The sequence below is a fragment of the Dioscorea cayenensis genome, chromosome 12 (assembly GCF_009730915.1).
Source record: "Dioscorea cayenensis subsp. rotundata cultivar TDr96_F1 chromosome 12, TDr96_F1_v2_PseudoChromosome.rev07_lg8_w22 25.fasta, whole genome shotgun sequence".
Lineage (NCBI taxonomy): Eukaryota > Viridiplantae > Streptophyta > Magnoliopsida > Dioscoreales > Dioscoreaceae > Dioscorea > Dioscorea cayenensis.
This window is the reverse complement of record NC_052482.1, coordinates 2,516,465-2,532,948: the sequence shown is the minus strand read 5'-3', so window position 1 is coordinate 2,532,948 and position 16,484 is coordinate 2,516,465. Positions and strand designations below refer to the sequence as shown.

General features: G+C 33.1%; 3 protein-coding genes across 4 annotated transcripts; 2 read left to right on the top strand and 1 right to left on the bottom strand.

Moving 5' to 3' along the window:
- The first annotated feature begins 419 nt into the window (after positions 1-419).
- On the top strand, positions 420-4,152 carry LOC120273887 (autophagy-related protein 18a-like). The gene is made up of 4 exons (XM_039280626.1): positions 420-1,389; positions 3,193-3,394; positions 3,532-3,658; positions 3,799-4,152. The coding sequence occupies exons 1-4, from the start codon at positions 496-498 to the stop codon at positions 3,887-3,889; spliced, it is 1,314 nt and encodes a 437-aa protein (XP_039136560.1). The 5' UTR covers positions 420-495; the 3' UTR covers positions 3,890-4,152.
- A 514-nt stretch (positions 4,153-4,666) lies between these two features.
- Positions 4,667-10,326, bottom strand: LOC120273095 (electron transfer flavoprotein subunit alpha, mitochondrial). 2 transcript variants are annotated; one of them, XM_039279744.1, is made up of 9 exons: positions 10,197-10,326; positions 8,749-8,931; positions 8,307-8,518; positions 7,551-7,714; positions 6,847-7,005; positions 6,457-6,509; positions 5,388-5,528; positions 4,918-5,008; positions 4,667-4,844 (listed from the first exon to the last, which is right to left on the bottom strand). In XM_039279744.1, the coding sequence occupies exons 1-8, from the start codon at positions 10,269-10,271 to the stop codon at positions 4,931-4,933; spliced, it is 1,065 nt and encodes a 354-aa protein (XP_039135678.1). In that variant the 5' UTR covers positions 10,272-10,326; the 3' UTR covers positions 4,667-4,844; positions 4,918-4,930. The 2 variants fall into 2 exon arrangements, with proteins under 2 accessions (XP_039135678.1, XP_039135677.1); XM_039279743.1 differs by having other exon boundaries at positions 4,667-5,008; positions 10,197-10,325.
- A 5,160-nt stretch (positions 10,327-15,486) lies between these two features.
- On the top strand, positions 15,487-16,219 carry LOC120273998 (flowering-promoting factor 1-like protein 1). The gene has a single exon (XM_039280745.1). It carries the CDS (start codon positions 15,578-15,580, stop codon positions 15,899-15,901), a length of 324 nt encoding a protein of 107 aa, XP_039136679.1. The 5' UTR covers positions 15,487-15,577; the 3' UTR covers positions 15,902-16,219.
- Positions 16,220-16,484: the final 265 nt, after the last annotated feature.

Below are 16,484 nucleotides of genomic sequence, written 5' to 3'. Positions count from 1 at the left end.
TTTATTTATTTACAAAAGATAAATTTTTTTATCACTTTAATTCTGTATGAAAAAAAAAATAAAAAATCTTTCATAAATGAGAGAATCTATAAATAATTTTTAAAATTTACTGAAATATTATTATCAAAATAATAATTATTATATATATCTCTTCGGTCGGATATAACACTAGTTGTTTATCAAAATTAAATAAAAATTTTAAAAAATATATATATATATATATATATAAAAAATAAAAATAGAAATATGAACCTTTGATGTAATTGGATCCGGATCTGCACTAACAAAGGATCCGCCATATTGGATCCGATATTTCCAATGGCACAGGAGTGTAATTATAGTAAAATCCAAGTGGCTAAAACGGACATAAAAAAGAAATCACCATCAATTCTCTCCCACTTTGCTCCTTCTTCTACTTCTTCTTCACGTCTATCTCTCTCTCTGTTTCTGTTTTCATTATACCACTCTACTCTCTCTTCCTCCCTTCCTTCATCCATGGCCGCCATCTCCGAACCCCCTTCTTGGCCCGATCCAAACCCTAACCCTAACCCTAATTCGGCTCTTGATCCTGATCCTCCTTCCTTCCTTTCTCCTCTCGATGACGAACATCGGCCCCAATCTCCAGAACAATCGGTTCAAGACGATGGTGACGATGGCGGCGATGGCACAGATCGTGGTGGCTTGGATAACCAACCCTTTATTGAATCCCCAAACCCTAGCCCTAACCCTAGCCTCTACGCTGTACCGACGCCGTCCGCGCTGACGCTTCTCCATCTCTCGTTCAACCAGGACCATGGCTGCTTCGCCGCCGGCACTGACCGTGGCTTCCGGATCTACAACTGTGATCCGTTTCGGGAGATCTTTCGTCGTGATTTTGATGAAGGTGGCATCGGTGTTGTTGAGATGCTTTTCCGATGTAATATTCTTGCTCTTGTGGGCGGTGGTTCTCGGCCGCACTACCCGCCCAGTAAGGTCATGATTTGGGATGATCACCAATCGCGTTGCATCGGTGAGCTCTCGTTTCGGTCGGAAGTGCGGGCTGTTCGGCTTCGGCGGGATAGGATTATTGTGGTTCTTGATCACAAGATTTTCGTGTATAATTTTGCGGATTTGAAGCTTGTGCACCAGATCGAGACGGTGCCGAATCCTAAGGGGCTTTGCGCGGTGTCGCAGCAGCAAGGATCGCTGGTGCTTGTCTGCCCTGGTGGGCAGAAGGGGCAAGTGAGGGTGGAGCACTATGGCGCTCGCAAGACCAAGTTTATCATGGCGCACGATTCGAGGATAGCTTGCTTTGCCTTGTCGCAGGATGGGCAACTCATTGCAACGGCCAGTACTAAGGGGACGCTTATCCGGGTGTTCAGCACTGCTGATGGGACTCTTCTTCAAGAGGTATTGAGAATTTGAATTTGAGCTTGTTTTAATTACTAGAAGCTCTGGTAATTGGCTTGATTGAAAATTTGAAATAAAACGATGTTAACGGAGTATGATTGAAAGTAGGCAGCTAAATGTGAAATTTTCTGTTTTTATTGTGCCAGTGAACAATAAGTAGCATGATTTTGTTAGTGTCTTATTGATTGATTATAGGTTGAAGGTTAGCAATATTGAAGCTGTAGTTTTTTATTTCCTGAGAGCTTACTTGAAAGGAGATGAGAATATATCAAATGATCAAATCTGAAGTTTTGGTCATAATTGATGTGTGACAGTGGCTAATTTGATTTTTAGGTTACAGCCTTGTTTTGGCTTCACTGATCAGGATGAAACTAATATAGGTGGGCATTTTATATGGCATTAACACTTATTTTTCCTGTGCTTATTGCAAAACTTCATGTGGTTGCAGCTTAATTAGCTCATTGATTTGAATAGATGGTCTATGGGTTGTAATTTAATTTGTGGTAGACCTCCTCCTGGCTTAGTTATATTTAATAAAAACCTTGAAAACATTTGCATTTTATTGCAGCGCCATTCTTGGTTTTGTTATCTTACCAATTGTGTTATTAGGCACCCGGATTGATTCCATACCAACTTTTAATTTCTTAGGAGGTTTTATTATTTTTAGGAAATGCATTATTGCAGTTGAAAAAGTACAGTAATGATGAAGATGAACTGTATCATAAATATTGACTCACCTGTGTATCCCCCGTTCATTTTAAGTATTGTGCTTTCAAAGTTGATGTTGCAATTATGCTTTAGATAATATTTGTAAATTTTTCATATCGACAAAGAGTAGCATCTTCTTATATGATCTTGCATTGTTTGCTTAAGGCTGATTTGCCCTTTCTGGTTTTTGAAAATATCTTGGCTTATAAAGCTTGGATAAACAGCGTAAATGTTTGTCCTATTATTTTTGCATGGTGATGTTGACTCTTTTTATGCTGATTTAGTGATTTGGTGCTGGTATACTGTTTAAGATCATGTAGCTCTATTTAAAGCATGCATGACCTTAATTTTTGCTGCAAAATGTTATCTTTGTGCTTTCCCTCAATATTGAAGTTGAATGTTTCTTTCCTTTTTTTTTGTTATATATCCTGTATGTGCTCTCTATGCATGACATTTTTTATGTGGTCCGAGTTGTTGTCTCTATGTGTTCTCCATGCATGACATTTTTATGTGGTCCAAGTTGCTGTAGATGGAGCTAGCAATCCCTCTTGGCCATGTTGTGTATGTTGTTGTCATGGCTTATATAATTTGTCCCTTTTTTACTTTCATAGAAGATGCTGATTTGGTTTCATCATTCAGTTCTTTTGCACTTATATCTTTCCACTAATGTATTAACTCCATTGCATCACATTGCGTAAGTTTATAAAAAATTGTGTACTTTATTTGTTCCGGTGTTTGTTTGCTGTTGTCTTGACTTGTTTTGCTTCTCGGTAACATTTAAAAGACACAATAATAGATTGGCTTCATAATTTAGCTCATTTGCACCTATTTCTTTTCACGTTGTGAGCTTTCTGGCTAATCATTCTTTGATTGCACTGGAGCTGAATGTACGCTCCTGTTTCATTTTGTGCTTGGTGAGGGATTATGGAATAATTTATGCTTTCTCTTGGTGGATTCCTTTTCACCTTCCAGATTGTTATGTATTCTGATATCTTTCATGCTTTTGAAACTTTATTTTCTTAGTAATGATTGTCTATGATAAACTTATGATTTTGATTCAACTCTAGTTTTGGGACTGATTATTTGTTCATATAGGTAAGGAGAGGCGCTGATAGAGCTGAGATACATAGCCTTGCATTTTCTGCAAACATGCAGTGGTTGGTAGTCTCAAGTGACAAAGGAACTGTCCATGTGTTCAGTCTGAAGGTAAATTTAGGATCAACAGGAAGTGAAAAAGCTCGGTCCTCTCCAGAGCCAAATTCTCAAGGTGTCCATTCAATTCCCTCTTTCTTTAGAGGTAAACATTATTAACCTTTGCAGAATCTAGTTTGATCTTATAACGGTCTTCAGCCTACCTAGTAAACAGTTTTTTTAATTTGTGTTTATTGTTATTGCCAATGGCTATTAGAAGCTGATGTCATATTGTTTCTGCAGGAGTGCTACCAAAGTATTTCCATTCTGAATGGTCAGTAGCACAATTCAGATTGCACGAAGGATCTCAGTACATTGTTGCATTTGGCCACCAAAAGAACACAATTGTGATTTTGGGAATGGATGGAAGGTATTCAAATTTCAAAAACATTTGGATTTCCATAACGCAATTCATGTCTTCTTTAGCCACGCACATGATACATTTAATCACAATCACTTCTTGATGCACCCTATGAGATGGCCAATAACATTTTTATGTATTCCTTGCAGCTTTTATCGGTGCGAGTATGACCCAGTTGCCGGGGGAGAGATGAAACAGCTGGAATGTTACAATTTTCTGAAAACAGAGGAAGCCTTTTAATAGCCTAAATAAGATGATAACCTATTATTTCTCTCTGGGATACTGTTGTAAAAAATATAAGCATTTTTAGACTCTTTCAGAACATGATGAAATGTAAATATAAATTGTATTGACCTGCTTCAGATAAACTTTGTCAGATGGATATCGAAAACCAGATGCATTCCTTGTTTAAATCAAGCTGCTGTAAATAATACTCTGGTCATGCATGTAAACATGTGTGCAAATGCTTGTTTTGCTGGAAACAAACAAAGCTTTTGTGATCAGCAGCATGGCTTTGAAGGTGCTTGACCATATGATAATGCACTTGAGTTAGTATCTTATGCCAATATAATTTAATGGGAAAGAATTCGAAGAAAAATATTAAAGTAATATTTTGTTTGTATTGAATGGGTGATTTCCTTTAACACTTTTTGTGCGTTTGCGAGTGAATATTGAATTCTATTATTGGAATGCTTGGTTTTTACTTGATTTTTTTGGTTGGGGAATGATAGGTATTAATGTGACAAATATAGTTTAGATAAAAAATAATTAAAATCATTAAAAAAAAAATTTAAAACTTATTAACAATTTATTTTAGTCTGAAACAACAAAATTTAAAATTTAAAACTCTAATATTAGATGAGGCCACATTATCCAGGGATGTATCATGATTTAACAGTTACCGACCATGTTTGCTGATGTTAGGTAACATCATATGGTTCATCAATGTGTTAACACGTACATAAAATGCATCGCAACAAGTCATTGAAATGTGGAACTTGATAATAAATAAAAAAATAAATAAAACCATCAATCTATTATTTCACTGACATATGGACATAACCAATATCTTCCTTGCAATTCAAGTAAATTTCATTGTTTTACTTTTTATCAGTAACTATGTCCTTGCCCATGTCATTCAAAGTTTATAACCAAATAAAAAGTACACCAACTGGACTTATTCTTGGGGGAGGACCTACACAATGAATGGAAGTTATCATGGAATTGCTTCAACCTTTTGGATAGTTGTACCATTGAGACAAGTATACCTTTAATTTCATTTCACTTCTTCTCAGGTAGCTTTTCCAGCATTTCAGGTATCACATCAAACAGATCAGCAACAAGGCCATAATCAGCAACCTGCATTCCAGCACTTTCACACAATTGAGATCTAAGCAAAGTGAAGATGCTATGAGATCAACCACACTTGCAGATGAAGAAAGGCAACAGAGAATGTATAAACGATGCCGAAGAAACTCAGGTTTCGATATCCATAGTAAAGCAGACAATGCTCGCGAGTAGAGTGAGATAAATTTGTTTTTCTTTATCAAGATTAGTGGTTACATACATGCTATCCAATTCAATTAGGATGATACCTGAACAAAAAAAATCTCTGACATCTTAATAGATTATGTTATACTTTGAAAGTTATTGAAGCATGATTCAAAAATTTTGTTGATATACCAACATAACTAGAGATTATTGATAAAATAGGAAGAAAAAGGGATAGATCATTCACCTGAAATATGGGTGCATCTGGATCTTTATTAACTGCTACAATGACCTTTGAATCTCTCATTCCAGCCAAGTGTTGTATGGCGCCCGAAACCCCAAATGCCATATACAAATCTGGAGCAACTATTTTCCCAGTTTGACCAACCTGAGAAAAATTAGGGTTGGTTTTAATTTTGAAAATTAAGTGAGAGGACAGCTTCAAAGTAATCAAAAATATCAAGTTCATGTATTTGAAAAAAAAGGTGCTTCTAAGGAGGATGGCAATCGCACATAACAGTGAATATCTGATGCAAGTGGAGAATGATAGAAGCAAGCAAAACTATTTTTCCAGGGTTTCCATCACAACAGAGAAAAGAACTGACAAACGAAGTTAATTAATCATTCCACCATTCCAAACCACATCCCTTGATCTCCAGTAATCATGCACACACCAAATAGAAAGAGAGATTAAGAGCAGGATGACAACTGCATGTTTAAGCATGCCATTGAGTGTTTTAATGATATTTCTTAAATCAGACACTTGCCATCCCCACACAAGGCCTGGGAGACTAGGATGCAATTGGAATGAACAAACGATAGAAAACAATCACAGGGGGCTATGGTCCATCTTTTCAGGTAAGGTTATATGATTAAGATTATAAAAAGCCAGCTTCATATCGACTTGTTTCCCGGCAATGAAAGCATCAGGAAGATCCCTGCTGTTCTTAGAATAAAATTGAAATGCATCTCAAAATGACTTGTCCAGAGATCTAACTAGAAAACCCAAAAAAAAGTCAAAAGATAAATCTTAATAAGGCCAGAAGTGTTGGCACATGCAGCATTGTAGAGGGAAAAGATGCTAACAATTAATAACCCTTCAAAGGTCAATCATCTGTTCGACAACAATAGAAATTTGGTAAAGGAAATTTTTGTGCTCTACCAACAAAAGGTATTTCCATCTTAAAATATAATGGAATACGAGCTGCTGAATTAGCTGTTCTGAATAAGCTTTTATAAAGTTTACCCAAGTTCAAGATGTAGCAGGAACAACATTAAAGTTCTAACTAAAAAATGCATATATATTAAAAAGTTACCTGCAGCTCATTAGGGACAAATCCTGCATCCACAGCAGCTCGAGTGGCCCCAACTATGTAACAGAAATCCAGCAATCAGAAATATTCTTATATCGATATTACAACAGGAAACATTAAATTTTTTTATACACACAGAAATGAAGGAAGCATATAATTTTCTTTTTTATTCTTTGTATTTATATTTTATATCAGCTGAAACATGCTTATCATTTGAGAACTTCTTTGCAATGTTTGCATATCAGATTAATTTAAATGATCAGGCCACACTCAAGGGAGGTTATAAGGGATTAACCAGAAGAAATATTAAATTGTTTGGCCCAGTTATTGCATTTGTGATGCCATTTTCTTGCCAAAAAAAAAAGGTAAAAAAGAGAATCTATAAGTGGGTACCTGCAGCACCAAGTTTTTCAGCAAGTTTCTCCAAAAGTTTGAAGTTGTCTGCACTCTTCAATGCACGCCCACCTGTGACTACAACACGTGCATTCCCCAAATCAGGTCGTTCACTATCCTGGGATGTAAGATTTAACCACCTTGATTTTCCAAAGGTTTCTGTAAAAAATTTAAAATAAAAATTGATCAGTGTCACTGATTTTAGTTTGTCAAATACCAGCGGCTATGTGTCATTTGAGTCACACACTGGAAAGAATGTGTCCCAAAGAGGTCTTTCAAACATTTTCATCCTCCTAGGAATTCTAGTTATTAGAATATTGAACCATTTAAAATGAAGCCTACAATATAAATAATCTGTAAAATTAACTTCTTCAGCAACTTAGGAAAAGGAAGAGAGCTCTCCCATAATTGATTTCATCCCAAAGAAGGCATGAAAAAAGAACAAACCTAAGATTAGGAGAAATGAATATGATATCATGAACAATTTTGTGAACTGAGAGACATCGTTAAAGATAAGACAATGAGGGAAGACCTTTGAAATGCTAAAACCACAGGATTAATGGATAACATATGATACACATGCAAACAACCATATCAATTTTTAAAAAGACAGAATTTCAAATTTATCATATAATTTGTAAATGTCGGAACCAAAAAACACAAGAATTGATCAACTCAGTAATATGGTGAACGACAAAACAGACCTTCATTGAAGGTTGAGAGGTCAACCTGGGAGATTGGTACTGCATCAGAGTTTGTGTCTTTTGAGAAAGATGAAATGGGGAATGACGTGGACCTGATGGTCATCATGCAAGGATCTGGGCCAGTATAACGAACGGTAGACAGAGCATTTCCAGCATATATTGGCCTATATGATTTGATCAAAATGAGCAAAGCATCAACCCATAATGATCTAGGATGTTAAATAGAACATAAGAACACATCAGGCTACATTCTTTGGCAAACAATGGGGAGTGAAAAACTAGGATACATATCAAACCAGAGAAATATTCATGGTATCAATCACTTCCAATCCACAGACATTCACAGATGCTGGTTTGTTGTCCTATCAAGCAATGGGCATCAACCATCAAAATGAGAACTATATATTCCATTAGATTAACATAATAACATTATCATTATGTATATGAGTGGTACTGTAAGAAAAAATTATAGAGAGATGTTACTCAATATGTTAATTTCAACATATACAAGCATAGAAAGAAAATTGTTCAGATGTCAAAAGAAGTGAGTTTTTCTACATATATATATATATATAGAGAGAGAGAGAGAGAGAGAGAGACATTCACTGGCAAATTGAACATGCCCGTCTCAGATTGCAATAGATCATTATGCAATGCACTTAAAACTGCCAGCAATAGTTCATTATAACAACAACCAAACTCTTCAAATATCAAATGAAAACCCAATGAGAACAAGGAGGAGGAATCAGAAGGAACCTCACAAATAATCGTGGTTCAGATATCTCAACAACATCTGTAACAGGTGAACATCCAAAAGAGCCGCAGCTCTTGGAAGTATATTTTTTGCCAAATGAACTTGAAGAAGCCATTATATATGAGTAGCCATCCTTCTGCTGGACCAACTGGATAAGTTTGGCCCATGTTTCAGCTAATGGATGCTTCAGTATGTCTGCCTCAGCGACAAGAACCTGCAGTAAATGGATTGTAGTCTCAAAATTACATGACAAGAAATGAAATAAATGCAGGCGCAAAACATCAAGAACAATTTTCTATGCTTAAACAAACTTCCTACCTCTTGGTAAAGATGAAGAAATATCGCGACATTATCAACTATTTACTAATAATAGTCATGAATGGTAAACACAAGAAACGAGTATCCTAGCAAACATAAATGGCTCACAAATTGATAATAGCCAACCTGAGAAATCAAAGGATGGCATGATGCAGCATGTGACACAGCTTCCTGAAGACTTGGACCAGAGCCAGCCAAGAGAACAGTTATAGATTTTTCTTTATTAACAAACCCTGCAGCTTCAACTGCACTTAGTGATGATGGTTTTACCAATCCACCTTCATGTTCAGCTAAAACCAATGTGCTCATCTAGAAAAGACATTGTGGATAAATAAAAAATGGATTATTAACTATGCTGAATAAGAAAAAAAAATCAAAGGACATGAATCATGTCCTTATTGTTCTAATCAGGCAAAAGATTGTGGTGCAACCAATAACTGAGAGTGTAGATTGTAACTTGATGAGAAAGGATTTTGATTTGTTAACATAGTCAGGAAAAAAACATACTTAATACCAACCAGAAAAAAGATGATGTGAAACAACTGGTACACATCAAAAGCAAGTGTTCAAACTCATGTAAAAGCCAAAATAGATGAACATATTAGGGGGATTTGAGCTAGTTTTTTTAATTTAATCTTCCCTTTTATCATATCTTTCAAAGCTTCAAAGTTGGTTCTGCATCAAATATTTTGTATATCTAGTAGTTAGTAATTAATAGGAAATTTCAGATGTAGCTAAATTCATCTCTGCTAAGAAGGTAGAATTCAGACTCTGGACCCAATCCAAGATGAAAATTAATTTAATTCGACATCCACATTGCAAAACCATGTTTAATTCAGGTCATGTTATTGGTTAACAACTCACAATGTTCACCCACATGATTTAATAATATTTGTCCTTTTCTTTAAATCAACAGGGTTTAGCAACATAATCACAGATCATATTCATGAGGACAACATCCACACATGCAGCCCTATAAATGCCTCTTATCCTCAACAAATAAACCCTAACTGGCATACTCATCTCCTGCAGTCATCCTTAAAGTGAAACACACAATAAAATTTTTCTCATAAACCTCCTTAATTGATGATCAACTACATCATCTCTTGCTCAAAAGTGATCTAAGATTTGAATATAGTGAGCATTTAACCAATATTACACACTGATCCATCTGCTATTCTCCATGAATTTTTCCATATTCTAATGACAGCAAACATTGCTATTCTCTTGCCTATCAATCTTAATCAAGACATCATTCAGAATCAGTGGTAAAGGGTGACCATTGCCAATTTCTAGGTTACAAATAAAATACTTATCAATCAAAAACCTAATGCATGGACAAATTGATTGCTAATTTACAAATTCAGAAGCAAATCAAAAGCAGTAACATCAATTGCCACTTGATTCATCAAGTTCCAACAAAAGAAATTGATTTCAAACTCCACAATCTGAAAATAATTTGAAAAGACCAAGAATTTAAGGAAAACACAAAAATTGGGAAACTCAATGAGAGAAAAGAGCGTCCAAAGATTGAAAAATTCGAAATCAAGGGAACATGGGAAAGAAGAACTCACGAATCTCGCAACTAAGGTTGAAAAAGAAGGGACCGATCGGTTTCTCAAAGCTCTGGACATCAAAGCGGACGCCATTGATGGACCTCTGCGCTCTATGGACGAAGTTCAGGCGAGTGTTTGGCCTGTTGCGAGCTTGGACATTTTTAGATAGACCACTATATTTTTTTTTAATTACGAAAAGGCCCTCTGCATCAATTAATTAAAAAACAGGGGGTTTTTCGCATATTAATCGAAAAATATTAAAACATCTATAATGGGGATAACAATTACGCTATGCCAAAAACATCCACACTATGCGCGCTCAGGTGGGCAGTATATATATATATTTTTAAATAATTTTTAAATTCAAATAAAGCATGGGCCACAATTAATTTTTAAAACTTTAAAAATCTAAACGTTGCATGATTGCATCTTACGGCTATTTTTTTTTAATTTCTTTTAATTTTTTAATTTTTAAATTAAAAATTTTATCTCTATAAATACACCTATATTCTCAAACAAAATTTTGCATTCTTCTCTACTTCCTCATCTTTGAATTTTTAACTATATTATAAAAAAAAAAAATATTCCTCCATCTTCCCCAATTTCAAAATTTTTAAATAATTTTCAAAAATTTTCATATTCTTTATTTCTACCCAATGAGCAAAATTTTTAAAATTATTCTCAAAATTTACAAAATTATCTTGCGTCACAAAATTGTTTTCCACTTTTATCCAAATGTTCAAATTTAGATTACATATATATATATATATATATATATATTATGTTAGTAACACAGCATCGGGTTACATCTTTATAACATAATTAATTTTATTTAATTATTTATTTAATGAGAAAAGATTAAATGAAATCATATTTATCATGCCCCGGTAGATTTTATCTGTAATTTTTAAAATATGTTTTTAATTTTTTAAATAATTTTAGTTATTTTAAGAGGATTATAATCACTTACATATTATATTATTTAATTATTTTATTAATAATATTTAAGATTTTATTAAATAAATATGTTTTAATGAAATATATAATGTAAATAGTTAAAAAGATGAATGAAATGATTGTGGGTTCCATTTTATAGTATAATAGGTTAATGGGTTGATGTGGTGGGATGAATATCAAACTCTATGATAATATAACGATTAAAGTTGCCCCTAGTATAACTCATTGAATAGTCCTTCTACTTTCTTACATTTACCGTTTTAGTCCTTTCATTTTAAATTGTAACAATTTAATCCCTCTGCTATTTTAATTGGAGTTTGTTAGTCCACTTCTTGAGGGTTTAGGTTTTAAAGTTTAGGAGACTGATATGACTCAATTAAAATAATAGAGGAACTAAAAATTTACAATTTAAAGTAGAAAGACCAAAGTGGTAAGTTTGTCAAAGATGAGAGACTATTTATAGAATTATACCAAAAATACTTATACCACATTGAGAAGAAGGGTATCTGATGATGACCTCTTAGTCTATTGGGTATTGGCACCGAATCTCTTACGTAAAGTATTCATTTTAAAGAGAACCTAAGATTGAACTCCAAAGATATTAACACTACACATATACATGTTTTTGACTTTGCTTAAATGTGAAGTGCTTGGCACCTATTTATTAATAAAGAAGAAAAAGAAGGAGTACGGTATCTCTTTCCATTCCCTCCGGCAACATTAGTTTGAGATGAGTAGTTTATCCATTTTTTTTTTTTAATGTATTTGTGACTTTTTTTCAGTTTTATTTACTCATATTCTTAGTATTAATATATTTTTTTTATTAAAACAACCTAATTCTTAAACTTTGGGACAAATTACCATGCAATTTTTTTAAAAAAAAATTAAAGGATAACAAAAGTCATTTATCTATTTATTAATTTTTTAATAAAAAGAATAAACTACATAAATAAAAATTAAAATCGATAACATAAAAAAATTATTTTTTTAAAATTTGTGGATAAGCCACAAGTGGTATCTGAACACACCTCAACTTGGGGAGAAAAAAATAATAGTATTTTTAATTTCATTGTTATTTGTTTGGATTTCCGCAGCTAAGGGCTTTATTCATCAATTTCTCAGTGATTTTCTTCAGAACATCAAGCACTTCTTTGATTTCTTGAGCGCTAGTTCGGTAGATTAGGCCACCACTATGTCTCAGCAGTAGCCTCAAGAGTGATTCATTTCATATCGATTGAGTAGACCTCTATTGTCTTTCTGCATTTTGTCAACCTCGCCATGTCTTTTTCTCTTGTTTTTCCCGCTGTAAGCGATTTGCTTGAGGCAAGCATTCTCCGACGACGCCTCCTAATCTTTGCTTGTTCTTTGTTTGTTTTTTATTTCATTTATATTTTTGGGTCTAATTTGTACTTTTATAGTTTGTTCGAATGCATTTGTTTTGTACTTTCCTTTTCTCCTGGCTTTAATAAATTAGGTGCTTATCTATTTTATATATATATATGTAACTATCCTATCATAGGGGTGCTGGAATCAACATAATTAAACTATAATTACACTATTATCAAAAGATGAGAAAATGTCTTCAAATCTAAATTTTCGAGCATCTTGGAGTTTCCAATTGCCAAGTCTATGATGCATTTAGCATCGGTAATCGAGGTTTAAATCTCGGTGTATACCATTCAATAACTTACAAATTTAGCTGAAAATCTAAAAAAATTTGAAATCTCAAATTTTAAGAAAACCTTAGGACAAGGAAGATTATGCTATGTTGAAAAATTGTTAGGTTAAAAATTAAATGTAGTATGGCTGCTCAGTTTGTTTTAAAATTATTTTATCAAAACAAAAATTTAAAACTATGTTTACATAGGTCCTAGGGTATAATTAATATAAATTTGCTTGATTTATTTCAACTGGGAATGTGGCAGTGACCCTATTTCTCATTTGGTGCAATTTGATTGTCTAAATTAGAATACACGAATGGATCATTCGCTTGATCCTTCCTCCACTACCACCACAAAATCCACCAAAAATAAAAGAAAATTAAAAAAAAGCAAAATTTTGCGGTTTCGTGAGATTTACAAAAACAAGAACATCGATAATTTTGGTTTCTTCATTAGATCTAATGATGTTAATTTTTCTTTATTTGGCAAGAACACAATTATTATTTTATTTAAAAATCTGCTCATGCGACATGATTTTATATATGAATTCATTTAGTCTTTGGGATAAACCATGTATTCTCTAAATGAATTTAGAAAAAAAAAATTTGTTCCAATTTTGCAAATCAAATTTGTGAAACCACAAGATTTTTTTAAGATAAAATTCTCATAAATTTAAATAATGACGTAGGTATACTGCAATGACTTTTTGGATTGAGTTAAACAGTCACAAACTGCAAAGCAACATAGCTGAAAATCTCGATAATAAAAGTTTGAATTGATCATGGAATTTACTCCAAGAAAATGCTTCCAGACATTCATGCGATCTCTACATGTACTGATGACATCGCATGCATGCGCATGCAAAGCATACTTGTATATATATATTTAAAGAGAAGACAATAAGAAGTCAAGTATTATGTAAACACACATGACACATTTCTATCATCTTTTAGAATAAACAGTTGTGACTAAACGTAATCGTACATATCCCGCTTTTCGTTGTTCACATCTATTTCTAACTTTAGCTTTACCAAAAATTACATGTGAGGCATTAAACACAACCCAAGAGATGATAGCTTTTTGAATTTATAGTATTAGAAAAGAAGCTACATCTGTAAATGATTCCAAATGCTTAAATTTCCAAAATAGATTAGGATTTTTCCTTGTTTTAAGGTGTTAATGGAGAATAAAATTCACCAAAAGAGAACCGTTAGGAATATGGTTGTCTAATTATGTGTCTCAATTATAAACAGGAAAAAGACAAAAAACACTCTCAACTTTCCTGGTGCATTAGTATCTTGTTTCTTCTCTAGTATCTCTACTTTAATTCATAGACACTAATATAGGAATATTTTTGTTAGGAGAAGATTAATTGTATATATATGAGAGAATGCCTTCTTTTTCCTTCTCTATATTCTCAAGCCATGCATGAATATTATTGTTTATTTATTTATTTATTTATCTTATATTTTAAATAATTTTACTGATTTTACATCAAAACATGAAATATAGAAAACCGGTTAAGTTGTATTTGCAAGTAAGCTAGCAATGCGTCTATACACGTACACCTTTAGTTATCTTTCTTTGTTGGTTGATGATTTACCCAAAGAGAAAGAAAAAGAAATAAATTAATTTTTAATTTTACTAAACTTGTATTTGGTTTATCATTATTGATACAATTAATTAGCTTTAGAATAAGTTCTCTAAGATAAACTACACGTGTACGCGTGTAATGTTGCATAAAAATGAACATAAAGTAGGTTTTCATGCATAACAAGTCTAAAATTAATGCAAAAGTCAAAGAAAGTTAGGCAGTAAATGTCCTTCTTTAGAGTAAAGGATGCATATTAAAACACCCCAAAAACAAATCTAAGAAACCTATGGGCATATATCTATTCCAATGTCCCACCCTACAAACTACAAATTTAATAAGCCATTCTTTTTAAGGTGCAAGCTATATAGGAAAGTGTACTAATAAACAAAAGCCCTTTCCACAAAAGTAATGCACATTAAGCATCTTGAGAAATGCGATCTAATTCTAAAATGTTATCAAGAAGAAAAACTACACCAATTATCAAGTATAAACAAGTTTTACATATAAGATATATATATATATATATAAGACAGAAATAAAAGAAAGACAACCTCTTGATTTTAACTGATCATTACTTAAGATCTATGATATCTTTTCTTATAATAAAACTTCTTATCATCATTCTCACTTAGAGAAGAATAATAATAAACTTCTAATATATCATCTGGTGCATTTTAGGGGATTACTACCTCAACTTCATTCTTCATCAAGGTGATAATAATGCATGCATACAAACCCATTTTATTTCCAAAGCAAACATTTATATAAAAAGAAATAGAAAAACCAAGTTGATCATTCCCTTAAACCCTAATACATATATAGTAGACCAAACTTAACATCTTTCTAACAAAACCCTACTTATCATCATTCTTACAAAAACAAATTACAAAGAGAACAAAAATAGACTTATAAACACATCATCTTTTGTTTGGTAATGTGTGGAGTACTACTTCACCTTTATTCTTCACCAAGGTGATAATAATATATACACCCCCATTGTCTCCAAAGCAAACATAAGAATCTTTTAGTCTCTTCTTTATCATACCTATATATGTATACACCATGAACTCCCTTTCGCTCACAACTTCATCATCTTCTTAAACAATATATCCTTTTTTCTTTCTTTCTTTCTTTCTTTCTAGATATATAACTTGGATACAGAAAACAAGTTAAGGAAGCTTTTAGCCATGTCAGGAGTATGGTTGTTTAGGAATGGGGTGGTGAAGTTGGTGGAAAACCCTGCAAATGAACAATCATCAACAGCACGTAAGAAGGTTTTGCTCCACACTCCAAGCAATGAAGTGATAACTTCTTATGAATCTCTTGAAGGAAAGTTATTAAGCCTTGGTTGGGAGAGGTATTATGATGACCCTGATCTTCTTCAATTCCACAAAAGATCCTCTGTGGACCTCATCTCCCTTCCCAAAGATTTCAGAAGGTTTAAGTCCATGCATATGTATGATATTGTTGTCAAGAACAGGGAGACTTTTAGGGTTATTGATATGCAGTAATTAGGTTGGGTTTCTTCATATCTTATGCACGGATGCATGCATGCATGCATGCATGCATGCCTGTTTGTTTGGTGACGTACGTGCTAACAAAGTATATATATATAGTTAGGGTTTGAAGATTTGATTTGTTGTAGTACTAGTCTGAAAGGTGTGTTTTGTATTGTATGCATGGTTTTGTGTGTATGTGTGCATGTGTGTTGCAAGTGATTGCAATATTATTATGGGACTCTTTAAATTAAGCAATGAATGAATGTATTATATGCTAGTTAGGTCTTGTATTGATCTGATCAAGAAATTAAAGTGTTGACTCATTAATTAGAGGTTTTGTTTGAGATTGTATTTGGAAATTTCATAATGCTTTCCAAAAGACAAATGTTCGGTTTGTAGTGTTTCCATTTGTGGCATTTGTATGTTAATTGAGATTAAAAATATAATAATTTATGAGTATGTTGGAAACAACTACAACTAGAACTATATTTATTAAGCCAAAAGGAATAATTAAAGTTTTTGAAAGATATATTTATGAATAAAATAAAAATATATTAAAGATGTTGATACTAAAAAGTTTTATAGTGAAAGTGGA

Bases quoted from the DNA above. Each gene is read 5' to 3' on its own strand.
- LOC120273095 (XM_039279744.1), bottom strand. From the start codon at position 10,271: ATGGCGTCCGCTTTGATGTCCAGAGCTTTGAGAAACCGATCGGTCCCT. The intron at 7,715-8,306 runs GTTCCTTCTGAT...CAAATCATATAG, and splicing joins GAACCACGATTATTTGTGAG to GCCAATATATGCTGGAAATG. The intron at 7,006-7,550 runs GTCTGTTTTGTC...AATTTTTTACAG, and splicing joins CCTCTCAACCTTCAATGAAG to AAACCTTTGGAAAATCAAGG.
- LOC120273887 (XM_039280626.1), top strand. From the start codon at position 496: ATGGCCGCCATCTCCGAACCCCCTTCTTGGCCCGATCCAAACCCTAAC. The intron at 1,390-3,192 runs GTATTGAGAATT...TTGTTCATATAG, and splicing joins ATGGGACTCTTCTTCAAGAG to GTAAGGAGAGGCGCTGATAG. The intron at 3,395-3,531 runs GTAAACATTATT...TTGTTTCTGCAG, and splicing joins AATTCCCTCTTTCTTTAGAG to GAGTGCTACCAAAGTATTTC.
- LOC120273998 (XM_039280745.1), top strand. From the start codon at position 15,578: ATGTCAGGAGTATGGTTGTTTAGGAATGGGGTGGTGAAGTTGGTGGAA.